General features: G+C 44.7%; 1 protein-coding gene across 3 annotated transcripts in view; it reads right to left on the bottom strand.

The window, feature by feature from the left end:
* The window catches only part of NMT1 (N-myristoyltransferase 1), a 28,105-nt gene that overhangs the window by 4,609 nt on the left and 4,928 nt on the right, over nt 1-18,568 (bottom strand). For all 3 annotated transcript variants that reach the window (XM_073572872.1, XM_073572871.1, XM_073572873.1), the window contains exons 2-6: nt 10,648-10,735; nt 8,511-8,655; nt 8,292-8,410; nt 1,408-1,499; nt 1,202-1,318 (exon numbers count right to left, since the gene is read on the bottom strand). In XM_073572872.1, coding sequence (XP_073428973.1) covers nt 1,202-1,318; nt 1,408-1,499; nt 8,292-8,410; nt 8,511-8,571 — 389 coding nt within the window. In that variant the 5' untranslated portion in view covers nt 8,572-8,655; nt 10,648-10,735. The remainder of the gene's footprint in view (nt 1-1,201; nt 1,319-1,407; nt 1,500-8,291; nt 8,411-8,510; nt 8,656-10,647; nt 10,736-18,568) is intronic.

Genomic DNA, 18,568 nt, shown 5'->3' with positions numbered 1-18,568 from the left:
TCCACAACTACAACAATCCCTTTTTATAAGCCAGGGTGCTCTAGGGAAAACAAAGGAAAAGCTCATACTCCCCTATGCACCAATTCCATTCTAGCGATACAGGAGCAGAGTCTCCCAGCGCTTGCATGACATTATGTCATGCGAGTGCTGCAGCCTATCTGCGGTTGGTGATTGGCTACTGCGCATCAATATTCTGGCAGAGCAGACATCTGCTCTGATGAAACAGTAAAGGCTGTGGCTGGTCAGCGTGAGTGTCGGCATTGCTAGAACAGCGTTGTGCAAGAGGAAATTTAAGAAGGGGTTGTCCAAGTTGTTAACCTCTTTTAAGTGACATGTTAAGAAAATATCTGCATCTCCTGCCAAAATGTGCAAACCAGGGCAGGAAATTAATTTCAGTGGTCAGACAGGGTAGCCCAATTGTCATGGTCACTGTTAAATGATTGATGACACCCCAAAGTTTGCTTGCCCAGTCACCTGATGTGCAGGGAAATACATCAAATCTGTGGTGTTCAGTTCCCTGCACAGCAGTGACGACGAGTGCTGATAAGGAGAACGACTCCTTTTCTTCTAGATCCCTATGCAAATTGTCATTTCAGAGAGGAAGAGGACTTCTGACTCTACCTCCACATATTGGAATCAGCGATCCTAAAAGTCTATATAGACTAACAAACCTTAGGATAAAAGCAAAACCAGAATCTCAATTGTCCACAGCCTCTCACTTACCCAAATCAAATCTCATACTTTGCACTAATGAGGGGCAACACCCCGAAGCACCGTGTCTGCAAACTGAGATTCTGGTTTGGCTTTTATCCCAAGTCATATTGCAAGGCTCGTTAAAAAGTTGATATTGACTCTTACGATTGCTGCTTCCAGTAGGTGGCGCTAGAGTTCTGGTCCTCTTCCGCTGTGATCAGACAATTTGCATATTTAATTTACCAAAGGAGCAAGCATGGCTTATAAGTCTCCTCACTATGACATGCCAGGTTTCGCATGTCACTCTCCACAAGAAGAAATGTTACCCCTTATAGATCCCTACAAGGATTAGTGAAGGTCAGATGCACTCCAACCAGAACATTATGGCAAATCCTAACAATAATCCCATTTATAACATATGAGAATCCCTGTAATAATGCCAGCTCTCACTCTAGAATGAAGCGTGACACAAGCTCAGTCATTCAGGTGTTAATCTACAGGTACTTACAGGTCATAGATTTTCATGGTAGCTGGGATGGCACTGATAAATCCCACTAGTTTTTTGCTAGAGATAACTCTCACTCCACAATGCCACTGTGGCAGCCAGCCAGGAGGTCTCAGTGCCCTGCCAGACAGAAATCACACAAATGATTTTCAAGATAAGGAGAAGAGAGATAGTGATGAAGATACAGGAGAGGAACAACTACAACTCACCACAGCAGGAACTCCGGTGAGTAGTCAAATCGGAACATGTTATCGTCATCCTCCACGTAGTTCTCATTCAGCAGAGTGTACAGTTCTTTTAACTGTGGGTGCCAAGTAGTAACCAGTTAATGGGTGCACAGGACACATTGTATGCCCCCTGCACTGACTGTGCACATAAGGGAAAGGTTTCCTGATGTGGCTCACCATCATTTGCAAATTATTGTTATAGCCGCTGTTCTCCTTAAAGGGAATCAGTCAGCAGGATTTTGCTACCTCATCTGATGTAGTCAAAGAGAAGCTGAATCCAATGATGTATCACTTAGATTACCAGGTGCAGCAGTACTAACAAAATCAGAGCTTTTAAATTTAAAATGAAGCGGAGGTGAGAAAGCTAACCCCGCCCACACCAGGCTATGTATGTATAAAGTCCATAGACAGGGAGCTGCTTATCACAGGATGGGGCGTTTCCGGACTATTATAGTCCAGCAAAGTTAATCTCTTGGTGATAAAGCCTTCAGTTCGTAAACAGCAGAACACACTTTGGCAAGTGACACACACAACCCTGAATTCTATGTTTCAGTCTCCATCTCCTGTCTTCAGTTTACATGGTAAAAACCTGCTGACAGATTCCCTATAAGGACAGGGTGATTTTTTAATTTTTTTTGTGCTTTTGTATTTTCTCCCCTTCTTCCGAAAGCTATAACATTTTTATTTATTTACGGATACAGCAGCATGAGGGCTTGTTTATTATTGCGAGATGAGTAATAATATGGAGCAACGCCATTCTTTTTACCATATTACATGCAGAAAAACAGGGAAAAAAAATCCAAGTGGGATAAATGTGGGGAACGACTGCTACACTGAATAGCCTCTGGTTATAAGTGGTGTAAAGTGCTGGGTCCGCTATTATTTAAGGATGCTGAAGACGGGATTAGTAGTGGTCTTCCATTTTTGCAGATAAGAACAAGCTACCGTATATATAGTATAGTAGAGAAAAAGCAAGATGTTCCTTGTACAAGTAAAGCAAGTGGGCATTAATATGCGGGGACCACATGTTCTAGCGGGAATACAACTAGGAGAGTCACTTGTAGAGAAGGATCTGGGTGTACTTATAGATCACAGAATAGGTAAAAAGAAAAAATAATAATTTTTTTTTACCTCCATAGGAGACAAGGTTTTCTTTGGCATGAAAACCATTAAAGGGGTTGTCCACTACTTTAAATTAACCCCCCAATGTATCCCCCCCAGGATAAATTTGTAAATACCTTAATGAATTTTGTAAATACCTTATATTGCCTATACTGCCTGTGAGCGGCGCCATCTGTGGCCACTCACAGGCAGCACGTGACCCAGCACTGACATCACAACAAGTGAGACTTGACTCAGCGCTGGGTCCCCGCCGTGGCTGCTGGGTTGTGGGCGGGGTTACTCCCCGCGTCACACCCAGCATCCACCGCACGCTCTCTCAATGAATGGGCGCGCGGTGGATGCCGGGTGTGACGTGGGGGGATAACCCCGCCCACAGCATGGCAACCAGCGTGGAAGGAGGAAGAGGGACCCCCGGCTGCTGCCAGCACCTGTCGGGACGTCAGCGGAAGCAAGTGCCGGCTGCAGCGGGGGTCACGTGCTGCCTGTGAGGGGCCAGCGATAGCGCCGCTCACAGGCAGTGTGGGCAACATGAGGTATTTGCAAAATTTATTATGGACCCCGGGGGGATATATCGGGGGGTTAATTTAAAGGAGTGGACAACCCCTTTAACCTGGAATAGTCTACCTCACAATTTGTGGTTACTAAGACTTAGATTTGCAATTTCTTCTAAATAGAGAAATCTGCAAATTGTATAAAATTCTTGTTCTGAATGTTAATGTGCTCTTTAAGGGTAGATTGATTCATGTAATATGCATACAGCTATACACCTTCACCCTTTCCCAGCCCTTAGTTGGACTTGATGAACAAGTGTTTTGTTTTTTTTCCTAACCGTATTAACTATGTAACTATTCATGAAAAAAAATGCAATTCTGACATGGTTTATTGGATTTTGTTTGACATCAATGAATGACTCTGTAATATCATACTTCTGTACAGTTACAGTTTCCCAGACAAAAAAATAAAATGACCAAGAGTAAAAAGATTTTTTGGGGTCTTTCTGTAAAAATCCCTTTCTCATAGCCTTCATTGGGGGGAGGGGATTCGGGAGACCATGGGTCATCTCCCCCTGAGCAGGTTACATTGCCTAATGACACAAAGCTACTCAGTTTAGGTTAGTGTCAAGAAGGAGGCAGATACAGGTCAGGAGCAGCCGCATACACCCAAGGTTTCCTGTGTTCACCAATGAAATGCTGGAGAAAACATGTTTTAAGGCCGATTTCCAAGACTTGTAACTTTTTATTTGTCTGGCAATACAGTTACATGAGGACTTATTTTTATTGATAAATCCAGATCTGGCATTTTTTTCCCCCCTGCTTTCTTTATGAATTTTATCCTAAGGTGTAAAGTATGGTCATTTTACTATATTTTTACAAAAGCAGAGCTCACATTCAAATAAGTTTATTTTGAAACTAGATAAATGGTAGATAGGAATTTTTAGATTTTGTAAATTTTTTTTTTATTTTTAGTCCCTGTAGGGGACTTGAACCTTTGACTCTTTCATGGCTTGTTTTATATACTGCAGTATCTATTGCAGAATATTTTGCAATTTGACCAAACAAGGCAAACTTTTAGGCTGTGTGCACACGCTGCGGATTCCGCTGCGTTTCCGCAGCGGTTTTGGCCGCTGCGGACACACAGCAGTTTTAGCTGCGGTGTACAGTACCATTCATTTGAATGGAAAAACAAAAAACGCTGTGCCGACGCTGCGGAAAAAAACGCGCGGATTTGCTGCGGTTTTGAATCCGCAGAAAGAATTGCATGTCAATTCTTTCTGCGGAAACCGCTGCGGGTTCCTATCTCCACCATTGTGGAGATAGTGAATCCGCAGGACCAAACCGCAGATAATCCGCAGGTCTTTGGACCTGCGGATTATCTGCGGTTTTTGCAAAATCCGTGCGGATTAATCCGCAGCGGAATCCGCAGCGTGTGCACACAGCTTTACAGCTCCACCACCCCAACCGCTCCACATACCAGACCTCTGCCCTTCCCTAATAACCTCCCTCTCCAACATCACTGAAGGAGAGCTTACTGATCTCATTTCCAAATCATGCCTCACCACCTGTGCACTTGACCCCATCCCTTCCCACCTGCTCCCCAACCTCACTAACCTGATCATTCCAGCCCTAACCCATCTCTTCAACCTATCCCTAACTACTGGTACCTTTCCCTCTGCCTTCAAACATGCCACCACAACATCCATCCTAAAAAAAAAACAAAAAAAAAAAAAAAAAAAAAACTCAAACCTTGACCCAACTGCTCTGCCCAGCTATCGCCCCATATCACTGCTCCCTTTTGCTTCCAAACTCCTTGAACAGCATGTCCATGCTCAACTTTCCTCCCACGTCTCATCTAACTCCCTCCTTGACATCCTCCATTCTGGCTTCCGCCCCCACCACTCCACTGAAACTGCCCTGACCAAAGTTACGAATGACTTACTCACAGCCAAACCTAACAGACAGTTCTCCATCCTCCTCCTTCTTGACCTGTCCTCTGCCTTAGAATCTGTAGCAGTGGTCAACTGTGTCATTCTTCCTTTGGCATAAAAGACCTTGCCCTGTCCTGGATTTCCTCATACCTTTCTGACCGCACATTCAGCGTTTCCCACTCCTACACTACCTCCTCATCCCACCCCCTCTGTTGGAGTCCCCCAAGGCTCTGTCCTGGGTCCCCTACTTTTTTCCATCTATACTCTTGGCCTAGACAACTCAAAGTCCCATGGCTTCCAGTACCACCTGTATGCAGATGACACTCAGATCTACCTCTCTGGCCAAGATGTTACCTCTCTGCTGTCCAGAATCCCGGAGTGTCTATCAGCCATATCCTCCTTTTTCACCTCTCGCTTCCTAAAACTCAACGTAGACAAAACTGAACTCATTATCTTTCTTTCATCTCGCGTATCTTCCCTACCCGATCTATTTATTATGGTAAATGGCTTCACGCTCTCTCCCGCACCTGAAATCCGCTGCTTTGGAGTAACTCTCGACTTTGCCCTGTCCTTCAAACCGCATGTCCAATCTCTTGCCACCTCCTGTCGCCTCCAACTCAAAAATATTTCCAGAATCCGTCCCTTTCTCAGTCCTCAATCTACTAAAACTCTTGTACATGCCCTCATCAGCTCCCGCCTTGGTTACTGCAACACTCTCCTCTGTGGCCTCCCTGCTAACTCTTGCACCACTCCAGTCTGTCCTCAATTCTGCTGCCTGACTAATCCACCTCTCTCCTTTGCAAATCCCTCCATTGGCTCCCAATTCCCCAACGAATCCAGTTCAAACTACTAACACTGACCTACAAAGCCATCCACAACCTTTCCCCTCCTTATATCTCCCAATATCTTCCCTCACGTACTCTTCGATCCTCCCAAGACCTCCTACTCCCCTCCACACTTATTCGTTCCTCACACAACCGCCTCCAAGATTTCTCCCGAATATCCCCTATCCTCTGGAATGCCATGCCTCAACTCGTCCAATTATCCACCACCCTCAGATCCTTCAAACGGAACCTGAAAACCCATCTTTTCAGGAAAGCTTACAGACTGCAATAACCATTCTGCCGCCTCATCACCACCAGAGCTGCTGCACCCCCGACCTTCTGTCTTTTCCCCGCTATCCCGTAGCATGTAAGTTCGCAAGGACAGGGTCCTCTCCTATCTGTACCAGTCTGTCATTGTAAATTTGTTGTGGAAATTTGTTTACTGTTAACGATATCTATAACTTTGTATGTAACCCCCCTTCTCATGTACAGCACCATGGAATTAATGGCGCTATATAAATAATAATAATGAATAATAATTGACAGGTTGGGCTTCACAGAAGTACCAAGATACCTGCGATGACTGCCTGCCGCGGTTAACAGGTGCCATGTGGAGCCCACTGTGGATACAGTGGGGAAAATAAGTATTTAGTCAGCCACCAATTGTGCAAGTTCTCTCACTTAAAAAGATGAGAGAGAGGCCTGTAATTGACATCATAGGTAGACCACAACTATGAGAGTCAAAATGAGAAAACAAATCCAGAAAATCACCTTGTCTGATTTGGCAAGATTTATTTTGCAAATTATGGTGGAAAATAAGTATTTGGTCATTAACAAAAAGTTCATCTCCATATTTTGTTATATATCCTTTGTTGGCAATAACAGAGGTCAAACGTTTTCTGAAAGTCTTCACAACTTTGGCACACACTGTTGGTGGTATGTTGGCCCATTCCTCCATGCAGATCTCCTCTAGAGCAGTGATGTTTTGCGCCTGTCGCTGGGCAACACGGACTTCCAAATCCCTCCAAAGGTTTTCTATAGGGTTGAGATCTGGAGACTGGCTAGGCCACTCCAGGACCTTCATATGATTCTTACGAAGCCACTCCTTCGTTGCTCTGGCTGTGTGCTTGGGATCATTATGCTGAAAGACCCATCCACGTTTCATCTTCAATGCCCTTGCTGATGGAAGGAGGTTTGCACTCAAAATCTCACTATACATGGCCCCATTCATTCTTTCATGTACATGGATCAGTCGTCCTGGTCCCTTTGCAGATAAACAGCCCCAAAGCATGATGTTGCCACCCTCCATGCTTCACAGTAGGTATGATGTTCTTTGGATGCAACTCAGCATTCTGTCTCCTCCAAACACGACGAGTTTTGTTTCTACCAAACAGTTTTACTTTGGTTTCATCAGACTATATGACATTCTCCCAATACTCTTCTGGATAATCCAAATGATCTCTAGAAAACTTCAGACGGGCCCAGACATGTACTGGCTTAAGCAGGGTGACACATCTGGCACTGCAGGATCTGAGTCCCTGGCGGCGTAGTGTGTTACTGATGATAGCCTTTGCTATGGTGGTCCAAGCTCTATGCAGATCATTCACTAGGTCCCATGTGATCTGCCATGCAGGTAATTTTTTAGCTATTGCCAGCTAATACACCTTTATGGCATGATTAGTGGAATGCAGCTGATCTTTAGACACTTTGTTGTAGCTGATTCGGTTTAACATTATTTTCTTTTTTTTGCTAGTTTAGTCTGTTCGGCTGGATTACTTGTAATAACTAGGTATTAATATTTACCGATAATCACCCACACATTTCCCGATTATTAGCATGTCTAAACAAGCAGCATTCATCCGACAAGCAAGCAAAATGCTTGTTTGTTTGGTGAAAGTATTTTTAAGTTTGTTTAAAAAACCTCGTTCTCGGCAGCACATTATCCTGTGTACGTAGGACATGTTCAGACAAGAACATGATGTTCTATGGGCACAGAACCATCATATTAATGATTGATTGTTCTATGCAAATGGAGGTGCGGTCGATCTTACTAAAACAGGCTATTAAGTGATGGTGGATTTGTGGTTGTTTAACAGCCATAAACGGTAGCTGCAAATGTAGCCATTTACAATGCAAGATTATCAAATGGTAGTCAGCAGTCTAAACAAGTTGCTGATCATCCGATGAAAGAAAAATAAAAACACTTGTTAATTGGGTGAAATTATCTTTTGTGCAACAGAAAAGATAAGCAATCTTGTTAGTGCATAGTACTCGCATGGTAAAAAACAAATGGCAGCCTATGCGCGCTGAATGATCAATTACAGCGCGTATCCTTAAGCGCGGTCTGCCTGCATACAAAGACCATCAAACTATAGTCATTGGGTAAAATTTTACCCAATGAATGGTGGTTTAATACTGCAAGTCGGGTGGTGTAAACACACCTTTACACAGTTGCAGTGGAGAAGAGGCAGATAAGTAATAGCCGATGTACTTACCACTGCCCTATCACCTAAATCTAGCGTGTCCCAGGTGAAACCAGGTGGAAGACTATATGGCTCCTGGCGGATGTGGTCTTTGTCTGGCTCAATGGGGCCATGTGAATACACCATATCTCCTGTAGATAAACAAGACTATCACAAAATAGTAGGAGAGCAGACTCCAGATGTATAATGCACACGAGTCCTACAGGGATCATTCATATTCAGATTTCTCACCTAGCTTGGGTACAGGTTGTGTGTCCCAAAACTGGTAGCTTCTTTTGCTAGCCTCTTCCATGGTTTTGGCTGGCCCCTGACCCACAGAAAATAACTCAATGGCCTTTTGAATCTCTTGGATCTTCTCAGCAGGAAGAGTGGTCACCTTAATAAGAAGTTAGAATTAAAAAGAAAAAAAAAAAAAAACAAAAACACAAAACGAAGCCCAACACTAACTTGAAACAGGTAGCTGAAAACATCAATACTGCAACAGGTGGCACCAGATGTCCTGTCTTCTGCTTATCTGAAGGGGCTATGTGCATATTAATATATGGGGAAATCTAGTCTTATTTGCATTTTTACCCATTTGCAATAGACTAGACTCATTATGCTTTCCATACTTTTTCACGTTACAGTACTGCGTAAACCAGGGCCGTGGAGTCGGTAAGCCAAACCTCCGACTCCTCAGCACTGGTCACTACTGAGCATGTACATAAAGTGCAGCACAGATTCATCTCAACTAAAAGCCGATATCCTTAGATCAGGAACAGAACAGACATTTATAGGACATTTCATAACTTTCCCAAATTATTATAAAAATCTTTACAGCACATCCTGCATTATACTAATGTACCCAATTTACTGTATATACTCGTGTATAACCCGACCTCTAATTTTGCCACAAAAAACTGGGTAAACTTATTGACTCGGTATAAGCCTAGGGTGGAAAATGCAGCAGCTACGGGTAATGTTAAAAAATAAAAATAGATACTAATAAAAGTAAAATTAATTGAGACATCAGTAGGTTAAATGCTTTTGAATATCCATATTGAATCAGGAGCCCCATATAATACTGCACAAAGGTTAATAATGGCCTCATAAGATGCTCCATACAAAATACACCCCATAAGATGCTGCACAAAGGTTAATAATGCCCCCATAAGATGCTCCATAGATTACGCCCCTATAAGATGCTCCATAGATTACGCCCCATATGCTTCCTCTGCAAATACAAAAAATGACATACTTGCCTCTTGTCCCTGGGGGCCAGGTGCCGGTGTCGCCGCTGACTCAGGGCCCCGGCACCTGAGATATTTACCTGTCCCCGTTCCATCGCTGCTCACCGATGTCTGCCGCGTCCTCTGTCAGTGACTGCTCAGGCAGAGGGTGCGGCGCGCACTAACCACATCACCGTGCCCTCTGCTGCCTGAACGTCACAGAGGGAATGCGGCAGACATCGGCGAGCAGCGATGGACCAAGGACAGGTGAATACTGCATATACTTACCCCCTACTGGCGCAGTCTCTGTAGGCCTGCTTCTCCCACGGTCTCCCTCCCTTCAGCGGTCACGTGGTACCGCTCATAAAAGTCATGAATATGATTTTGTACAAAAGAGAAAATAAAAAAAAAGGGATGGCACTCACCATTCTGTCGTGAAAATTCTTTATTAATTAAAAAGGCATTGGCACGGGAGGAACGTACAGAGAATGGACTCTCTGTACGTTTCTCCCGTGCCAATGCCTATTAATAAAGAATTTTCACGACAGAACGGTGAGTGCCATCCCTTTTTTTTCTCTTTTGTACAAAATCAGTTTACATTTTTGCTTTTCTGGATTGAGCACCCGTTCTGACAGTATTTTGGCGGTCGGTCCAGGTGTGTGATTTTCGACTTGAATAGCAGTCATGGAACTACTTTGCGGTTAAGGAGCAGTGCCGAATCTTCTGTCTCTCTTATGTATATAAAGTCATGAATATGCGCATTCATTTGTGGGAGAAGGGGCTGCAGAGACGCACCGGGGGGGTAATTATGATCTGACACCTCCGCCGACCCCCTGGCATATATGATTCGCGTATACGCAGAGAGGGGGACTTTCAGCCCAAAAAATTGGGCTGAAAGTCTCGGCTTATACGCGAGTATATACAGTATATATTTTAGAAGTCCACAGAAATAGACACCGACTCCGTCACTCCCCAGCACTGCAACTGTAAAGAGTTGGCTTTTTACATACTAAATATGAGTAGGTCAAAGATATATTTTAGACCAATAATAGCACCAGTATCATGGGAGGAAAATTAATCTTATACAGTAGTTGTCCCCTTTACCACCAATCTACATGGTTGAAACCAAGACACAGGAAAAATAATTCCAGTATTCTCACCGGAGCGTCAGTATCCAACTTATCTCCTCCCTTATCTTTCTTGCGTTTCTGTTTCTTCTTTTTCTTGACTCCAGTTTCATCACCTTCCCTAGAGGACAACAAAAAAAAAAAAAAAAAAAAAAAAAAAAGAAAGACATTAATCAAACATTTGATTTTTAATTCACTATACATATGCACTTAATAGCTTAGGCAGCTGTTCTTAATGCCCTTGCTGCATCTATATATCTATCAAGGGCATTATTTTGTAAGTTTCCCACTGACAAAGACATGAACAGTCTATAATGTTAAGGGTAGGTTAATTTTAACATTGAGAGATAGAATATCAAAAATAGAATCCAGAAAATCACATTGTATAAATTATATAAATTTGCATTTTGCAGTGAGAAATAAGTATTTGATCCCTCTGGCAAACAATAATTAATACTTGGTGGCAAAACTCTTGTTGGCAAGCACAGCAGTCAGACTTTTTTGTAGTTGATGATGAGACTTGCGCACATGTCAGGAGGAATTTTCGTCCACTCCTCTTTGCAGATCATCTCTAAATCATTAAGATTTTTAGGCTGTCGCTTGGCAACTCGGAGCTTCAACTCCCTACATAAGTTTTCTATAGGATTAAGGTCTGGAGACCGTTCATGTCTTTGTCAGTAGGCAAACTTACAAAACAGTTTTGGCCGAGGAGACATGAATTTTCAGTAGGGAGAGGGGAAATAGCTGGCGTCTTATCACTTATGGGGTAAAATGAAAAGATCTAGCATGTTGAAATTTATCATGCCCAATCGGACATTAGATTGTCGTACAATCTTCCAAAAATTGTCGCACTTAGCAGAAGAAGTTTCCGCCATATAGTGAGAATCAGACTGATCAGAAGAAGCCTTGATCCACAGGGCATCATAGAAACTCCATGATCACTGGGCTAATGCCAACACGAGTAATGGAGACACAGCCCTGAGCCACGGCCGGCACAGACATACCTGCTAATCCTATTAGAGTCCCTGAGCCGGCGATGTGGAATGGAGCCCTATTTAAAGTCCCATTTCATGTGACAGATGCAGAGCGAGACGGTGCCAGAGACATGGAGAGGGTCAGCTGGTTTGGGTCAGGGCCATATGTTTAAAATGTTGGGGGAGGGAGGGGCAGTCAAACAATTGATCACAGGTACAGTTATTTGGCTTTCTATTGCGTTGTTATATTTTGGAGAAAGGGGTGGCTGCTGATTAATTTTAAGGACGATAAAATAGAAAGTGAAAATGAGTAAAGGCTACAAGCCCGGATCACGCCAGTCACAAGATGAAAAAGTGATGAGAGGAAGCAGTAAAGTGATGGAAAACGCTCGCTTTGTGCAAACGACAAAGTATCAGGAAGTGTCATTATCTCCCGAACACGCTGCAGGTCACAAGGCCGTCAGTGACAAAAAAAAAAAAAAAAAAAAAAAAAATAATAATATACTACAACCCCCAGCGGCTGCCACATGAGTGGGGGAGGAGAATCCATTCACTGACAGCAACTACCACAGGAGAGGGAGAAACACAACTTTAATTATTATTTATATATATAGCGCCATTAATTCCATGGTGCTGTACACGAGAGGGGGGGGTTACATACAAAGTTATAGATATCGTTAACAGTAAACCAATTTACAATGACAGACTGGTACAGACCCTGTCCTTGCGGACTTACATTCTACGGGATAGTGGGGAAGAGACAGAAAGTCGGGGGTGCAGCAGCTCTGATGGTGATGAGGCGGCAGCTCAGGCGGAGGTGAGGCAGCAGAATGGTTATTGCAGGCTGTAAGCTTTCCAGGTTCTGTTTGAGGGATCCGAGGGTGGTGGATAATCGGACGTGTTGAGGCATGGAGTTCCAGAGGATAGTGGATATTCGGGAGAAATCTTGGAGGCGGTTGTGTGAGGAACGAATAAGTGTGGAGGAGAGTAGGAGGTCTTGGGAGGACCGGAGATTATGTGAGGGAAGATATTGGGAGATTAGTTCAGAGATATAGGGAGGGGAAAGGTTGTGGATGGCTTTGTAGGTCAGTGTTAAGCCCCCGTCACACACACCGATCTCGCTAGCGAGATTGCTGCTGAGTCACAAGTTTTGTGACGCAACAGCGATCTCACCAGCGAGATCGGTGTGTTTGACACTTACCAGCGACCGGCCCCCCTGCCGGTTATCGCTGATCGTCCTGTAATGGCCAGGACATTTTTTTGATTGCTGGTCTCCCGGTTGCCAGCACACATCGCTGCGTGTGACAGGCGGGAGACCAGTGATCAGCGCGCAGGTAACTAAGGTAAACATCGCGTTTCTAAGCGGCGCACAGCGCTTAGAAACCCGATGTGTACCTTAGTTACCAGCGTGCTGGTGCAGGGAGCTGGTAACCAAGGTACACATCGGGTTTCTAAGTGCCGCGCGCCACTTAGAAACCCGATGTGTACCTTGGTTACCAGCTCCCTGCATCAGTGCGCTGGTAACTAAGGTACACAGTGGGTAACTAAGCGACGTGCATCGCTTGTTACCCTCCTGTCGCTGGTGTTCATCACTGGTGAAGCTGCCTGTTTGGCAGCTCACCAGCGATCATGTAGCGACACATCAGCGATCCTGACAAGGTCATATGGTTGTTGGGATCGCTGGTGCATCGCTATGTGTGACGGGGCCCTTAGTAGTTTGAACTGGATTCGTTGGGGAATAATATGAGGGGACAATGAAAATGGCAGCCCCTAAGAGTTTACTAAAACCTAGTGTGCCGTCTGCGGGCATCTATCAAACAATCAGGGCAACTGTTAACACCCACCTTTCGTGTCTACCTCTTTCCTCAGACTGTAAGCTTGCGAGCAGGGCCCTCTTTCCTCTTGGTATTTGTTATAATCTATGTGATTATTGTTATGCTGTAATGTCTATCGTCTGTACAAATCCCCTCTGAAATGTAAAGTGCTGCGGAATATGTCGGCACTATAGAAAACGGTAATTAGACCTATCGGTAATTGTGCTTCCGGGAATCCATCCTGACAGCACCCTGGAGGACGTCCTTCTCATCCGCAGTGGAACCACGAGTTCAAAAGGATCCTCCCCCTACCATTCCTCAGTGATCTCACAAAGTAACACATCTGGATGGATGCACACAGTCTTTATTTAAACCAACAATCTTCATACACATGTTACACCACAGTTGTATGGAAAGTATTATCGGGAGGGATCTAACAGTGCTGTCAGGATGGATTCCTGGAAACACAATTACCGGTAGGTCTAATTACTGTTTTCCAGGTCACCATCTGACAGCACACTGGAGTAGTACCAAAGTATATTGGTTCTAGGGCAGGATCACTGCATGGACTACCTTTCTCCCAAAAGTAAGCTGTGTGGATGCTATGTCTAGTTTATAGTGCTTGGAGAAAGTACCAAGACGCTGCCCTGCAGATCTGTTCTGCCGAGGCTCCCCCCCTGTATGCCCATGAAGCGGCCATGGCCCTGGTTGAGTGGGCTCTAAGGTTCCCTGGGGGAATCTGACCCTGTGATCTGTATGCTATGCTAATAGTGGATCTAATCCACCTTGCTATTGTGGATTTTGACGCCTTCTTCCCCTTGTTGGAGCCTCTGTATTGGACGAAGAGGTTGCTAGCCTGCCTCCAGGGTCTGGTTGCGTCCAGGTACCCGAGTACAGTTTCCCTTACGTCCAAATTATGGTAGGTTTTTTCCCTGCTATTCTTGGGAGACTGGAAAAAGGAAGGGAGTACTACTTCATGGTTCATGTTAGAGTTTGAGATAACTTTGGGCAGGAAAGCCGGGTCAAGTCTTAGGACTAAACGGTCACTAAACACCTCTAAATAGGGGTCTTGGGTTGATAAGGCCTGCAGTTCTCCTAACCTTTTGGCTGTGGTGACTACCACTAGAAAGGCTGTTTTGAGAGAGAGATTACCGATATTTATCTCTGCCCCTAGCTGATATGGCTGTTTGCATAGCGTATTGAGGACTAGGTTAAGGTCCCAGAGTGGTATGCTCTTCCTAATTAGGGGTTTAAGCCTTTTCACCGCTCTCGAGAACCGTGCTACCCATGGGTGTGATGATAGCGCTGTGTCATAGAACACGCTCAAGGCTGCTGTCTGCACTCTCAGAGTGCTGAGCCTAAGGCCCTTTCTGAACCCTTCCTGCAAGAAATAAAGTATCTTCGGGATGTTGGGCTGGTCAGTTCCGACTGTCACCTCTCCACAAAAGCTGCAGAACTTCTTCCAGATCTTGTTATATATCGCTGCGGTCACGGGTTTCCTACTGGCTGGTAAGGTAGAAATTACCCCTTGCTCTTAGGACCTACCGTTCAGGATCCAGGCTGACAACTGGAAAGCCTCCGGTCTTTGATGTAGGACCGGGCCCTGATGGAGGAGGTCTTCTCTTCTTGGCAGGAGAATGAGTTCCTCGTCCGCTAATTTCCTGAGTAGGGGAAACCAACTTCTTTGCCAGTAGGGAACCACCAGTATGACCCTGGCTCTGTCCTCGCAGATTATTCTGAGGACCCGTGAAATGAGGGCTAGGGGTGGGAAGGCGTACAACAGGCGCCTGCTCCAGGATTGTGATAGAGCATCTATTCCCGCCGGATCTCCCAGGGGGTTCAGGGAGTAGAAGGTCCTGAACTTTGCATTCCATTTGTCCGCGAACAGGTCTATTGTCGGTTGTCCCCAACGATCACACAGGCTGCTGAACACTTCGTCGTTGAGCTCCCAGTCTGTCGCAGTTATCCTTTTCCTGCTGAGGAAGTCTGCGATCTGGTTCCGGGAGCCCTCCAAATGCACGCCGCGAGATTGAGAGGACCCCCTTTTCTGCCCATCTGAAAATCTGATCCGCTAAGCCCTGAAGTGTTGGGTATCTTGGTCCGCCCTGGTGACGGAGAAAGGCCACTGTTGTGATATTGTCTGACATAATTTGACGTGTTTATTCTTCACGTGAGACCCGGCGATGAGCAGTACTTTCCAGACTGCATGTAATTCTCTGACGTTGGAGGACCTGTTGCTGTCCTCCGGACTCCATCGCCCCTGGTAGTACTTCCCTGCGACATGTCCGCCCCAGCCGAATAGACTCGAGTCCATTGTTACTACAACCTCCGGAGTCTGAACCCATGAGACACCCCTCTTTAGGTTTCTCGGAATGGTCCACCACAATAGCGATCTTCTGGCTCGGGGGGTCAACAGTATCTTGCTGTCCAGTGAACTCTGCCTTCTGTCCCAGGACGCTAGGACTGTGCGTTGCAGGTCGCGGGAGTGGAACTGATTCCATCTGACACAGGAAATGCATGAAGTCATCAGCCCCAGGACTCTCATTGCGTCCCTGATCGATACCCGATTCTTTGAGAATTGCCGGATCTTCTTCGGCATCATGGTCTGCTTTTCGGTTGGTAGATAAGACATTCTTCTTTCTGAGTCTAGCATGACCCCCAAAAATGTTATTTTGGGCTTGGGTACAAGATCTGACTTTGACCAATTTACGATCCATCCTAAACTCTGCAGCGTGGAGATCAAGGACTGACAGTCGGCCCTGAGCTGGGCTGCCGAATCGGCTATAATTAGGAAGTCGTCTAGATACGGGACCACCAAGATGTTCCGGTCCCTTAAGTAGGCTACTACCTCTATCATTATCTTTGTGAAGACTCTCAGGGCTGACACAAGGCCGAAGGGTAGGCAGCGAAACTGATAATGGTAAATCGTGCCGTCCCTTTCGACCGCGAATCTGAGGTACTTTTGGTGATCCGGGTGGATAGGGACATGATAATACGCGTTTTTTAGATCTAGCGTGCACAGTACTGCTCCCTTCCCCAGGAGTGGAATCGTAGATCCAGTGTTACTTTGTGAGATCACTGAGGGATGATAGGGGGAGGATCCTTTTGAACTCTCGTGGTTTCCTGTCCCACTGTGGATGAGAAGGACGTCCTCCAGTGTGCTGTCAGGTGGTGACCTGGAAATAACATTTATTATTATTAACAATGAGATTTAAGGGGTTTTCTAATGAACAAAAGTTGAGTTTTAGTCAATAGATCTTGGAATAATAATAATTTCCACAATTGGATGTGTTTAAATAAACTGTTCCTGTGCTGAGATAATCTTATAAATGTGCCCCTGCTGTGTACTGTGTAATGTCTGTGTCTCACCGTACAGGGACCTGGTCTGATCATACTACAGCTCCTGGGCAGGGGAGGACGCAAAAGAGAGGATACACACAGGACAGTACGGAATCACAGCTGATACTTTCTGTGAGGTAAAACATCTTTAAAAACATGCAGGGAAATGTTTTACCTCACAGAAAGAATCATCTGTGATCCTCTGCTGTCATGTCATTTTATTTAATCACATCCAATTGTGGAAATTATTATTATTCCAAGATCTATTGATTAAAATCAACTTTTGTTCGTGGGAAAACCCCTTTAACGACTGGAGCTCATTTACCATATCAACCAAATAAGTCTCATCTTGGTCTGTTATTCCTATGCATAAAGACCTTATGTTGTGCCTCGCCTAGTAACCCATTGTTTTGTGCCGATCCCCCTTTGCCTCAGGCCTTTGATGCTATAGATAAGAGCTCCCCTAGTAACCCGTCACATTATTCATCCCCTTTTCCTCACACCTTGGTTGCTATGGATAATGGCTCCATTAGCAAAGCATCATTTCTATACTATCCCCTATTTTCTCAGGCCTAGGAGCCATTATCCATAGTAACCATCTTTTCTCTTCTTCAGAAACCCATCATTTTCACCAGTGCCCCATTTTATCTTGTGCCATTTATCCATTGCTGAAAAAGTTGTGTAATAACCCGTTTTCTAAGGCTCTGCAACCTGGCCTACCTACCAAGCCAGAAAAGCTGTACATTAATTGCGACTGGTTTGTTACGCAGCTTTCCCAGTAAAGTATATAGCTAAAACAATAAAGGCCTCATTCAGACGTCCGATTATCACATACGAGTATTAGGTGTGTTTTAAATGGATCGTACTCCTATTGTCAACAGTCTATGGGGCCATTCACATGTCTGATTTTTCGCAGACCTTGAAAACCTTGGACATGTTTGATTTTGATCCGAGGGTTGAATTAAGAGTAGCAATGTAAATCAACAGATCTGAGGAAATCGGCCCACACTCTGACGACATTTGAGTGCAGTCTGACTTTCACCATGAACTGTCAGAAAGGAAAAAGGTGGAGAAACGTATTTTTTTTTCTCTCCACGCACTGGAAGATGGCTGACACTCGGAACAAGCTCTGATTAAAAATATAAAAGGTTCATCTTTCATGTACGTGAGAAAAACAGATGTCTGAATGAGGCTTGAATTGAAATTCCTGGTGTTTGTATGTATAGGAGTCCAGTGGGCGGTCCTACTAGTGATTGACAGCTATCTGTGCATGCATAGTCATACAGGGCAGACTGTCAATCACTAGTAGGACCGCCAACTGGCCTCATGCATACAGACACCACTGAGTAAAATACTAAATGCAACTGAAACTTTTCCCACATAAATGTCTATCAATCTGATCAGCTCCTCCTGCTCTATGATCATCCTACCTGCACATCAGATATTATCCCTAACATGACAGGTTGCCTTTAACATGGATAATAACTGATCGCAGTCAGCGACTGAAATGTTATAAAGGGTTAAAAGACGGGACAATCACAATAGGACAGGTGTCATAGTCTCTAATCCTTCTGTGGTGAAGCTCATTACACCAACAGATGCAGCTTGTTTGTAAGGCCTCTTTCACACTTCAGCGGATCCTGAAAATGAGGAAATTTAAAGGAAACGAGAGAGAGAGAGAGAGAGAGAGAGAGAGAGAGAGAGAGAGAGAGAGAGAGAGAGAGAGAGAGAGAGAGAGAGAGAGAGAGAGAGAGACAGACAATCCGCCATTAATGAAAGTCAATGGGGAAAAAAAAAAAAAAACGGATCCTCAAAAGAAAATTGAGG

This window comes from Dendrobates tinctorius, unplaced genomic scaffold (assembly GCF_039654945.1).
Source record: "Dendrobates tinctorius isolate UK_male_01 unplaced genomic scaffold, ASM3965494v1 ptg000032l, whole genome shotgun sequence".
NCBI classification, from domain to species: Eukaryota; Metazoa; Chordata; class Amphibia; order Anura; family Dendrobatidae; genus Dendrobates; species Dendrobates tinctorius.
Note: the sequence above shows the minus strand (reverse complement) of the source record. Positions and strands in the feature narration are given on the sequence as shown.